A 12,348-nucleotide genomic window follows, 5' to 3' on the forward strand; every position below is an offset into this window, starting at 1 on the left:
AGAAATTGACTCTCATTATAGACTTCTCAGGAAGGATGCATTTTATCAAAATGAAGAAATTAAGTAATTAAGAAATCAGAGAATCCAAAACAAGAACCAATCTGGAATGTCTAATGGAGGGGAATGCACTGAGAAGAAATGCACACAACTCTAGGAAAGTGTGCGTCTGGATACACAGTAAGAACAGAGAATACCACAAAAATGAAACAAGATAGCGAATAACACCAGAGTAAAGAATAGTAATGGCAGGACACTGTAGAGATCAGCTGTGAATAGTGTTACATAATGAAAATGATTGTATGACAGATACTACTATGTTTAAGGTACTGATATAAATGCTTTCTGTGCATTCATATAATATAATGAAATAATATGTTCATTATTTACTACTACTTACTGATTAGAAAATTGAGGCACAGAAAGGTCAAATAACTTGTCCAAAGGTACAGCTAGTAATGGGTAGGGCTAGGATGAAACCTAGGGAGCCTGTTTCCAGACATTGTGCGCTTTAGCTCTATATTCTATTGCTTCTAATTTTGTCTAAATAATATAAATATTGAATATTGAGCTAACCAAATTATACTGCAATGATTCTGGGAAGCTATAAGCACAGAGAAATATGCATGTGTATAGTGGCATTGGGTAATAGCTAAATCATCTTTCACAGAAGGAAGTTAACTCATGACGTCCATCTGAAAAATTAAGAAACAGCAGAGTAAGCATGTTATTTGGAATATGGCAATAAATGCTAAAAGATTTGGATAAAAGAGTTTGAAGTAATTGCCTCTAGAGGGTTAGACACAGGGATGGGAGCCTGGGGGACTATTGTTTTCCATAATAAGTCTTGGAAAATTAATTGACTTTTTACATTATAAGTAAATATTGCTTTGATAAAAATAAAAACTAAATTAGAATAGAAAATACACAGACAAGCAAGCAGCCTGACAAAATGAATTTTCAGTAAAAATCCCATCATAATTAGTAGACTAATCTTTAAACTTTCTAAATTATTAAAACCCTTAAATGAAATGAATACTTTTTATCAAAAATATCAAAAGATACCTAGGAAACACTTCTTGAGAACAAATAAAAGTTCTTTAGTATGTTTTTCCCCTTCTATTTCCACTCGAAAGTTAGTAGACAACTTCAGATTTCATTATCAATAAGATCTGTAGAACTGGCATATTTGTTCTATATTTGTGGTAAATTTGTTCATTTTCATATCACCTAAATAGTTGAAAATTAGGTCACTTTCAAAAACCAAGTCAGCAGACTTTTAGAGGGCCATTTCTAGGCCTTTTAAAGAGTAATCTCCCAGTTTTTCCTGTTCTTCGTTCTTGCTCACAGTAAATCTCAGAACCAAATGTCTGATTTTGATTTGTAAGTGCTGTTAGCCAATCTTTTCATTGCTGCTTTCTCCAGCATTCTTAGAATAAGAACACTGGTTTCCTAGAAAAGCTACAGCAATTACACATGACTTGGAAGTAAACACTCTATTTTCAAGTCATGAGATGGAATGAGCCTGAAAAAATTTGCAAAACCATACTAATTCTTCAGTAAGTTTACATTTCAATTACTGCAAGACTGAAAGTCTTTAAGTAGGCCATATCAGCCACACTATGCAGGAAATTATATCCTAGGAAAGCTCTGTTTTAAAAATAGGCAAAGGAAGAAAGGAAGGTTGCCAAAATACACAGTACTTTCCATTTGTTTTGATTTGAACACAGCATCTGTTTTATCAGGTGCAATCTACCATTTGCAGGCTTAAGGGGAATGGTAGTAGTTAGGGTGGGAAGAAGTAAATTAACCGAAAATGTTTGCTTTCTGAAAATAATTTTGAAGTAGAGAGCAGTGGAATTTAGGTCATAACCAAATACCACAAAGAAACTAGGTTTTGGGATAAATGTTAAGACTGGACTGTATTCTCCCTAACCCAGCAGCATCAAAGCTGGTAAACTACATCAATCCACTTAAGAAATGTACATGCTATTAAGCATAATATTTGATGTCTACTTAAAAGTCAACTTTTCTCATTTATTTATTCAAGAAATATTGAGTACCTATTATCAGCAGATACTGTTCTAAGTACAGGAATATAGCAATTAATAAAACAACAAAACACTTCCCCATGGAGTTCATTCTGGTGGGGAACACAAACATATACAAATAAAGAATATAACATCTGATACTATAAGGTGCTATTAAAAACATAACGGGGCAATTTAAGAAGGTTAATTTTACTAAGAAAATACCATGTATAAAACAAAACAAATTTGGATAGGATTACTGTATAGGAAAACTTTATGAGGACAGCGTTCTGATAAAACTGTTAAGAGTCAGTTTAACAATGAGAACACATGGACACAGGGAGGGGAACGTTACATACTGGGGCCCGTGGGACGGTCGGGGGCAAGGAGAGGGAGAGCATTAGGACAAATACCTAATGCATGCGGAGCTTAAAACCTAGGTGACGGGTTGATGGGTGCAAACCACCGTGGCACATGTATACCTATGTAACAAACCTGCACGTTCTGCACATGTATCCCAGAACTTAAAATATAATTTAAAAAAAAAAAGGTCAGTTTAAATCAGATGGCTAAGTTTAGGACTTAGCCTTGCACTGGGTGCAAGCAAATAATGTTCAAAATTTTTGTCAGAGTAAAACTAGATTGGAAATACTTAGAAGACTGTCAAGATTTAAGGGATTTTCTTTTTTTTTTTTTTTTCAAAGGAGGAACTTTACAGAATTTTCAAAAACTTGTATTTCATTTTGAGCCTCTTTGTTCACACGTGATTTCAACGCTGGTGGGTCCTGCCCTGGTAAGCTGCCTGATTGTCCCTCTTGGAAAACATCTACATGGCTGTGGCCCCTGAACTCCCAGCTTTGAATTAATCAGGTGCACATTCACTGGCTGGTTGTGAAGGTTGTTTCAACTTTTACATGAAGCTAGAATCTTCACCTGTGTTTCCAAAGGTAGCATGGTAGAATAGAATGAATAAAATACTAGAAACAGAAGATCTCTGATCTGGTACCAATTCTGTCTTTACAATCCATGCGACTCCAGGTAAATTCGCTTCTCTAAGCCTGTAATACTGGAATATTTTCTATGCCTACTTCATAGGACTGCAGTAAGAATCAGTGAGATATTATTGGAGTAGGCAGAGAAATGCCCTCTCTCCCCTGAAGATGTCTGTGTCTTAATCTTCGGAAACTGTAAATATGTTAGTTACACTGTAAAGGAGAAATAAGGTTGCACATGGAATTAGGGTTGCTTATCAGCTGACCTTGAAATGGGAAGTTTGTCCTGGATTAATCAGGTGGGCCCAATGTAATCACAAGAGTCCTTATAAGTGGAAAAGAAGGCAGAAGAGAAAGAGAACCAGACAGACGGCAGCATGAAAAGGTCTCAGTCCAACATGGGCTGGGTTTGAGGATGGAAGAATAAAGCCGTAAGCCAACTGTAGAAGCTGGAGGAGACAGGGAACCAGACTTTCCTCTAAACCCTCCAGAAGCGGGGAGGCTGTGAACTCATTTTAGGTTTCTGACCTCTAGGACTGTAAGAGAATAAATTTATGTTGTTCTAAGCCAATAAGAGTGTGATAATTTGTTTCAAAAAATTATCTTATCCAGGGTAGCAAATGAAAACAATAGACAAAATACTTTGAAACTGGTAGGAAATCATATAAATGGAGAATATTATTATTCCAAGGTGACATCTCAACTTAGTCTCTCTAGCAGCCTCCCCGGGATCCCACCACCACACCCGAGGGTCTCACTCTGTCATCCAGGCTGGAGTGCAGTGGTGCAATCAGGACTCACTGCAGCCTCGACCTCCCAGGCTTAGGTGATCCTCCCACCTCAGTCTCCTGAGTGGCTGGAACTACAGGCACACACCACCACCATGCCCTGCTAATTTTTGTGTTTTTTGTAGATACAGGGTTTTACCATGTTGTCCAGGTTGGTCTCAAACTCCTGGGCTCAAGAGATCTGCCTGCTTCAGCCTTCCAAAGTGCTGGGATTACAGGTATAAGCCACTGCATGAGGCCTCTCTAGCAGCCTTGATGGCAGGCAGTACGGTTGCTGGGAGGTCTTCAGAGATGACACATTTCCCTGTCAAAGGCAGATGCCCTGTCCTTGTTTCAGTGCCTGACCATTTATTTTGCTTTTAGTTCTCATTTTATTTGTGAAGTAGAGCTGATTACCACGTAATTATCAAATCAGCTCTAGCCACCTGCCTTTCACCTTCCCTAGTTTCTCCTCAATTACTCATTATTCTGGTCTTCTCAAACGGAGGTTAAGAAAACCTTTTTTCAGGGTACTAGGCTTAACACCTGGGTGATGAAAGAGTCTGTACCACACACCCCCATTACACAAATTTACCTATATAACAAACCTGCACAAACCCTAAACTTACAAAGTTAAATAAAAACAAATGCTTTTCAGAATCATAGTATTACTGCAAATTATGTACAGATAATTCCAGCTTTATTAATGAGTATTCTCTAAAAACAACTGTGCAAAGCTGTATGCTCACTATGTAACTAAATACACACATATACATATATCTCAATACATATCATGTTTATAGTTTTCTCATCAGTTTGAATGCAATGGATTCTCTTCCATGGCTTAAATTATCTTCACACTTGATCTTAGCCAAAATGCCAAGAAGCAATTAAATTATCTTTATGAAGTTGAATAAAAATTTCAGGGTTAGACCATCCTTACTAATCCCCAATTTACAAAATAATCTAGTAATGAAAATCTGAGTGTTGTATCAAGGGTAATAAGACACACAAATTCTTGTTTTTAAGTCTTTTTTTGTTGTTAAGTCTTTAAAAATTAATATTAACAAAGTTGAATTGATGCACAGCATTTATAAATGGATTAATCTTTCTGATTTTTATTTTATTATTATTGTATTTTTTTTTTGACCCAGGGTTTCATTCTGTTGTCCAGGTTGGAGTGCAGTGGCGGGATCATGGCTCACTGCAGTCTCGACTCCTGGGCTCAGGTGATTCTCCCACTTCAGCCTCTCCAGTAGCTGGGACTACAGGCATGTGCCACCACACCCACCTAATTTTTATATTTTTTGTAGAGACAGGGTTTCACCATGTTGGTCAGGCTGGTCTCAAACTCCTGGTCTCCAGTGATCCACCCGCCTTGGCCTCCCAAAGTGTTAGGATTACAGTTGTGAGCCACTGTACATGGCCAAACCTATTTTTTATTACAGTTTATTTACTATTTTTATATTTCTTATTGCTATCCCTTTACCTTTGACTTTTAGGGATGGTATTTCTGTGCTTACTGATAATATCCTCAAGTTATTAGAGCTTCTCATCTAAACATTTTAAATTTGTGCTTAGCTTTTATTCCTAAAAAAAAAGAAAAAAAAAAGCAGATTTGGGAGAAAAGATGGGAGAATACCGTAAGCACAAATATATATACAATGCACACACACACAGCAGCACATCAAATTATTATATATTCTGGGCTTCTGGAATGCTTTCTAGGTGAAGTGGGCCCAATGTTGAGAGACATAATAACCTGTACTTCAACTGTACATTGAATTAGACTAAAAAAAAAGATCTAATTTAATAACAATATAAAAAAGATTCCAAATAGGGAGATGGTTCCCATTTAGTAAGCACTGGCCAGAAGTAGATTCTTCAACTCATATTTTCATGGTGTTTGGAAATGATGGCCAACTCTTACTTTTATCTTCCAAAAGAGAATTCCAATTAAAATATCGGCCGGGCGCGGTGGCTCAAGTCTGTAATCCCAGCACTTTGGGAGGCCGAGACGGGCGGATCACGAGGTGAGGAGATCGAGACCATCCTGGCTAACACGGTGAAACCCCGTCTCTACTAAAAAATACAAAAAACTAGCCGGGCGAGGTGGCGGGCGCCTGTAGTCCCAGCTACTCGGGAGGCTGAGGCAGGAGAATGGCGTGAACCCGGGAGGCGGAGCTTGCAGTGAGCCGAGATCGCGCCACTGCACTCCAGCCTGGGCGACAGAGCGAGACTCCGTCTCAAAAATAAAATAAAATAAAATAAAATAAAAAATAAAATATCACACAGTAGGATAGTGTTGTCTATGGATTTTACAAGGCTGTAAAAGCACTACTGTGTTACTATAAGTATATTAATAATGCAATAATGAAAACGATAGGCAAAAGTACATTATTTGACAGTAATTTCATGTCACTGAATATAGTAAAAAAAAATTTGGGAGTTGGGCACCGTGGCTCATGCCTGTAATCCCTGCACTTTGAGAGGCTGAAGTAGATGGATAACCTGGGGACAGGAGTCCAAGACGAACCTGGGCAACATAGTTAAGACCCTGTCTGTATGAAAAATAATAAAAAAAAAAATTAGCTGGGCATGGTGTACATGACTGCAGTCACAGCTATTCAGGAGTCTGAGGTGGGAGGATCGCTTGAGCCCATGAGGTCCAGGCTACAGTGAACTATGATGGTGCCACTGCACTCTAGCTTGGGGGGATAACAGCAAGACCCTGTCTCAAAAAAAAAAAAAAAAAATTCTGGGTTGTATTTCAGGGTTAGGGGCTTTTTTCATTTCTTTATTTCTAGTGATTAGTATTTCATTTTATAAAAGTATTAGTCGGCTGGGCGTGGTGGCTCATGCCTGTAATCCCAGCACTTTGGGAGGCCGAGGCGGGTGGATCCAGACGAGGTCAGGAGATCCAGACCATCCTGGCTAACACAGTGAAACCCCATCTCTACTAAAAATACAAAAAAATTAGCCAGGCGTGGTGGCAGGCGCCTGCAGTCCCAGCTACTCGGGAGGCTGAGGCAGGAGAATGGCGTGAACCCGGGAGGCGGAGCTTGCAGTGAGCCGAGATCGCGCCACTGCACTCCAGCCTGGGTGACAGAGCGAGACTCTGTCTCAAAAAAAAAAAAAAAAAAAAAAAGTATTAGTCTATGACTTATTGGAAAAACAAAAGTGGTCCTGTACCACAGGCAGCTTGAGAAGCACTGTTAACAGACGCACTGGCATCTAAAAACTAATGTATGCCAGCAATATAAAACAACATGCAAAGTATTTACTCTAACTTATATTAGAATATGAACCTTCAAGCCATGTATAAAATGAACTTAAATTACCAGGACTTAATATGGTTCCATCTCTTAAGATTAATTTCACCAATCCTAGGTCCAAAAGATACATATAATAAAAGGATAGAAAAATTTCAGAGCCCAACTATGTAACTTATTTACCTCTGCCAGATATATTCCAACATTTTGACTTGTATTAATATATACTTCACTTTAGAAGTTAGTTTTATATACAAGAGAAAAAAAAACTGTAAAAGTTTAATAAAATGAGTTAGTTATAAAAGTTTCAGAGTCTGTCCCTTCCTCCCACACCCAAAAAACCCTGAAAATATAAAGAATCATGATCTAATCCCTGATCATTTGACCAACTGGATGACAAGACTATCATCCGAGATTCCTTACAAAGAACCACAGCTATACATCCCAAAGAATCAAACACAGGTGCTCAAACAAATCCTTGTATGTGAATGCTTGTAGCAATACTATTCATAATAGCCAAAGACAGAACAATTCATATGTCTGTCAACAGATGAATGGATAAGCAAAATATCATATATCCATACAGTAGAATGTTAGTCATAAAAAGGAATGTAAAACATTCGAAATAAAATACATACTAAGATTTGTATGAACCTTAAAAACATGCTGAGTGAAAGAAGACAGACACAAAAGGTCACATATTATATGATTCTATTTGTATGAAATATCCAGGATATGTAAACACATACAGACAGCAGATTGGTGGCTGTCGGTGACTTGGGCACAGAGTTTTACTTGGAGTGATGAAAATATTTTGGAACTACAGTTGTATTATACTGTATTATATATATGTATAATATTGTGAATGCATCAAATGCCTCTGAAATGGTTAATTTTATGTTATGTGAATGTCACCTCAATTTATAAAACAGAGCCATAGTTATTGATGTGCTGTTATGTCAGTATTGACTGCTTATCCTGTTGATTACCACCACCAATACAATATGCTTTTGCTATTCTCTAAAAATTCACTCCATCACACATACCAAAACTATATCAGGATTTATAGGTGGGGAAGGCCATTTACTATTACATAGTATGAATAAAATGGGAAATGAGGAGAACTTCAGAAATGATAAAAAATAAATGTTAGTGACAGAAACAGAAAATTAGGGAATAGGGAAGAGGAAACTAAAAACAAAGAAATACTGAGGACTCATCGCAAATTAGAACAAAATCATTACAAATGAAGTCTGACTCCAGAAGGAAAAAAGATTGCAGTTGTCAATGGTGATGGAGTATCTGCATATTTATATAGATTAGAAAGTGATGAAACACCTAAAGAAGAAGAAAAAGGCTTTGGGGCCAGAGAGATATTCTCAATGTACCTATAAATTTATAAGGCAAAAAGTCCCACAACTCCCCTCCCCAAGTCAAACAAACAAAAGTTCTCCAACCCCTTATTACACTGGAATTTATAGACTAAATCAAGACCTATTCAATTACTCATCTTGGGAACCATATACTTATTTTTATTGAAACTCCACTTTGGGGTTATCTTCAAAGATTTTTTAAAAGATTAGTTTTGTTACTTCACATTCATAACACCTTTTAACCCAAAACGTTACTCCTGCTGTTTCTAAGAGAATAGCAGTTTTTCAGTGTGTATCATTAAAATATTAAACTCAGATTAATCACTCATAAAACTATACTTACATATTCCTTCACGTTTTTTGTTTTCACAGCTTTGTATGAATAATATGCAGGATAAAGCATTCCAAACACCAGCCTAAAAGTAAAAAAAAGGAGAATACTGTTCAAACATAACAATGCCCCGCAGAAAGGCTGATCCATTTTACATTCCTATACATTGCCGATCATCAGCATCATCATTAGGGAACAAAACAAAACAAAACAAAACAACAACAGAAAAAACTTTTGTGAGCTAAATAGGAGAAAAACAATAACCTTATAGCTATTTTAATGTGCATTTCTCTTTTTTTTTTTTTCTGAGACAGGGTCTCGCTGTCGCCCAGACTGGAGTGCAGTGGTATGATATTGGCTCGCTGCAGCCTCCGTCTCCCAGGTTCAAGTGATTCTCATGCCTCAGCCTCCCAAGTAGCTGGGATTACAGGCATGTGCTACCACGTCTGGCTAATTTTTGTATTTTCAGTAGAGACAGGGTTTCACCATGCTGCCCAGGCTGTCTCAAACTCCTGAGCTCAAGCAATCTGCATGCCTCAGCCTCCCAAAGTGCTGGGATTATAGGCACAAGCCACAGCACCTGGCCTGATGTGTGTTTCTGAATACGAGTAAATTTGAAATTTTTCAAGTGCTTACTGGCCTTTTGATGAGTATACAATAACTTTTTGTCTATTTGTTTTCTGTTGTTTTAAATGGCTATTTTTGGAGAATATTTTACAGAAAAGTTGGGAAGATAGTACAGATAGTTCCCATATACTCCATATCCAGTTTCCCCTATTATTAACATCTTATATTGGCATGGTACACTCATTGCAATTAATGTACCAGTGCTGATTTTTATGAATTAAATTTTATTTAGGTTTCCTTAGTTTTTACCTAGTCTCTTTTCTCTGTTCTAGGATAGCACATTACACTCAGCTGCTCTCTTAGCTTTTCTGGCTGTAAATTTTCTCAGACTTTGCTTTTTTTCACCTTCACAGTTTTCAGGCATGCTGGCCAAGTATGTTGTAGGATGCTTCTCTATTCATTCTAATCATGATTAGAGTGAGACATGGTTTTCGGGAGGAAAACCACAGAGGTCAAATGCAATTCTTATCACATTATATCAAGGACACAGTCTATCAACCTGACTTATCAGTGCTGTTAATCTTGACCACCATGCTGAAGTAGGGGTTTGTCAGATTTTGCTCTTACTCTTTTTTGTTAACTTTTTAGTACTGTATTATTTGGAAAGAAGTCACCATGCACAGCCCATGCTTGAGTGGGGAGTTATTCTCTACACCTTGAGAGTGGAGTGTCTACATAAATTCCAGATAATTTAGTTGGAATTCTGCATGGGAGACTTGTGTATTCTTCCCCAGTATCAGTATGGATTAATGGATATTTATTTTATACACTGGGTTATAATCTAGTATTACTTTATTTTGTTGCTCAAAGTTTTGGCCGTTGGGAGATATTTCAGTTAGTTCCTGTGTCCCTTTGACATATCTCCATTGTTGTGAGGGTTTCTGAGTACTTTGTTACTTTTTGGTACTAAGTGATGCTCCAGGCTCATCTTGTATACAGTAGTCCCCTGTTGTCTGCAATTTTGCTTTCTGCAGTCTCAGTTACCTGCTGTCAACTTCAGTTTGAAAATATTAACTGGAAAATTTCGGAAATAATTCATAGGTTTTAAATTGCATGCTATTCAGAGTACCATAATGAATTCATGTGTGATCTTGCTCTATCCTGCCGAGAATGCAAATCATCCCTTTGTTCAGTGTATCCATGCTGTATACATTACCTTCCCTGTAGTCGCTTATTCTTAGTAGCTGTTTTGGTTATCAGATAAAAAAACATATAGTATACATAGGTTTTGGTGCTATCCATGGTTTCAGGCATCTACCAGGAATCTTGGAACATATTCCCCTCTGATAAAGGGGGACTACTGTATCTCCTGCCCCATTCCTGGAATCAGCCATTTCTACAAGGAGCCCCAGTTCCTTTTGTTGGAGAACAGTATTTGAAACCAAGATCTGGGAGTTAAGTGTGCTCATTGCTACTGGAATGTTGTTGATTCTAGGTCCTTGTCTATTTTATATGTTAATCAATATTTTTGTAGGTTATTATCTTTTGATTTAATTTACGAATTTTGCAGAAATGCATGCATATTGTATTAGTGTGCTAGGGCTACCCTGACAAAATACCACAGACTGGGTGGCTTCAACAACAGAAATTTGCTTTCTCACAGTCCTGGAGGCTACAAGCTCAAGACCAAAATGTTGGCAGATTTGGTTTCTTCTAAGGCCTCTTTCCTTGGCTTGTAGCCTTCTAGCAGTGTCCTCACATAATGGCCCCTCAGTTTGTGTGTGTGGCTTAATCTCTCCTTAGAAGGAAGCCAGCCATACTGGATTAAGGCCTTTCCTAAAGACCGTGCTTGGTCTTAATCACACCTTTAAATAACTTAACTCCAAATGTCATCACATTCTGATGCGCAGGGGTTAGGACTTCAATATATGAATTTTGGGGAGACAGAATTCAGCCCATAACACATATATATTTGTGAATCCTTAAAGTAAGTGTTTGCATTTACATAAATCTTTCTTACACGGAAGCATATATTTACATCTCTCCATATTTTTAGTTCATTTATAGTTAGTTTGTTTACCAACTGATTGACTGATTGATGCAGAGGGTAGTACATGCCTGGTAGCTTCCTTATCTATCGGTTTGGGGCTTATGTCAACAAGTCACAGGAAGAATACCAAGTCTTCTCTTGCTTGGGATTTTATACTTATCAACTAGAAGCCACATCATTAACAATCTCTGCCTTAAGGCTGAGAGCAGTGGCTCATGCCTGTAATCCTAGCACCTCGGGAGGCCGAGGGGGACGGATTACCTGAAGTCAGGAGTTCGAGACCAGCTTGGCCAACATGGGGAAACCCTGTCTCCACTAAAATACAAAAATTAGTGGGCATGGTGATGTGTGCCTGTAATCCCAGCTACCCGGGAGGCTGAGGCAGGAGAATCGCTGGAACCTGGGAGGCGGAGGCTGCAGTGAGCTGAGATCGTGCCACTGGCACTCCAGCCTGGGCGACAGAGTAAGACTCCATCTCTCAAAAAAAAAAAAAAAAAAAAATCTCTGCCTTATTTAACAATATTACCTGTGAAAGCGACTTCACTAAAGTGCCAACCCCCAGACTCTGGATACAGGATTTTTCGCTGTGCCACAAAGCTTGGGGCTTTTCAATTTAACTTAGCATCCCCACCACCCCTCCACCGCACAGGAGCTTTTCAGTTTAGAGACATCTAAGAAAACAACTAACTAGGGTGTAAGCAAGAACAAAATTCCCAGGTCTGCTGCGTGTTCATCCACACTGCTTACACTAGATGTAATCCCAAAGTTATGCTTTACATATTCAAGCTAATTATTTTAATTCACTTTATATTTCCCTTTAGAACTTGGATACAATCAAAGTATTATTTTCTGTATTCCCATACAATCTAGTACCATCAGATTTACATTCAATGTGGGATTCTTCACTTCTATCACTGAATGGGGCTTTGATACCTCCTTCCCCCGGTACAACCTTCTTCCCATCTGTAA

At 38.0% G+C, this 12,348-nt stretch overlaps 1 protein-coding gene across 1 annotated transcript in view; it reads right to left on the reverse strand.

The window, feature by feature from the left end:
- The window catches only part of REEP3 (receptor accessory protein 3), a 64,289-nt gene extending 52,435 nt beyond the window's left edge, over positions 1 to 11,854 (reverse strand). The window contains exons 1-2 of the mRNA XM_011944095.1: positions 11,823 to 11,854; positions 8,775 to 8,847 (exon numbers count right to left, since the gene is read on the reverse strand). Of these exons, the coding sequence (XP_011799485.1) occupies positions 8,775 to 8,847; positions 11,823 to 11,854 (105 nt within the window). The remainder of the gene's footprint in view (positions 1 to 8,774; positions 8,848 to 11,822) is intronic.
- Between the last annotated feature and the right edge of the window lie 494 nt (positions 11,855 to 12,348).

This window comes from Colobus angolensis, unplaced genomic scaffold, assembly GCF_000951035.1.
Source record: "Colobus angolensis palliatus isolate OR3802 unplaced genomic scaffold, Cang.pa_1.0 Scaffold226, whole genome shotgun sequence".
NCBI classification, from domain to species: domain Eukaryota; kingdom Metazoa; phylum Chordata; class Mammalia; order Primates; family Cercopithecidae; genus Colobus; species Colobus angolensis.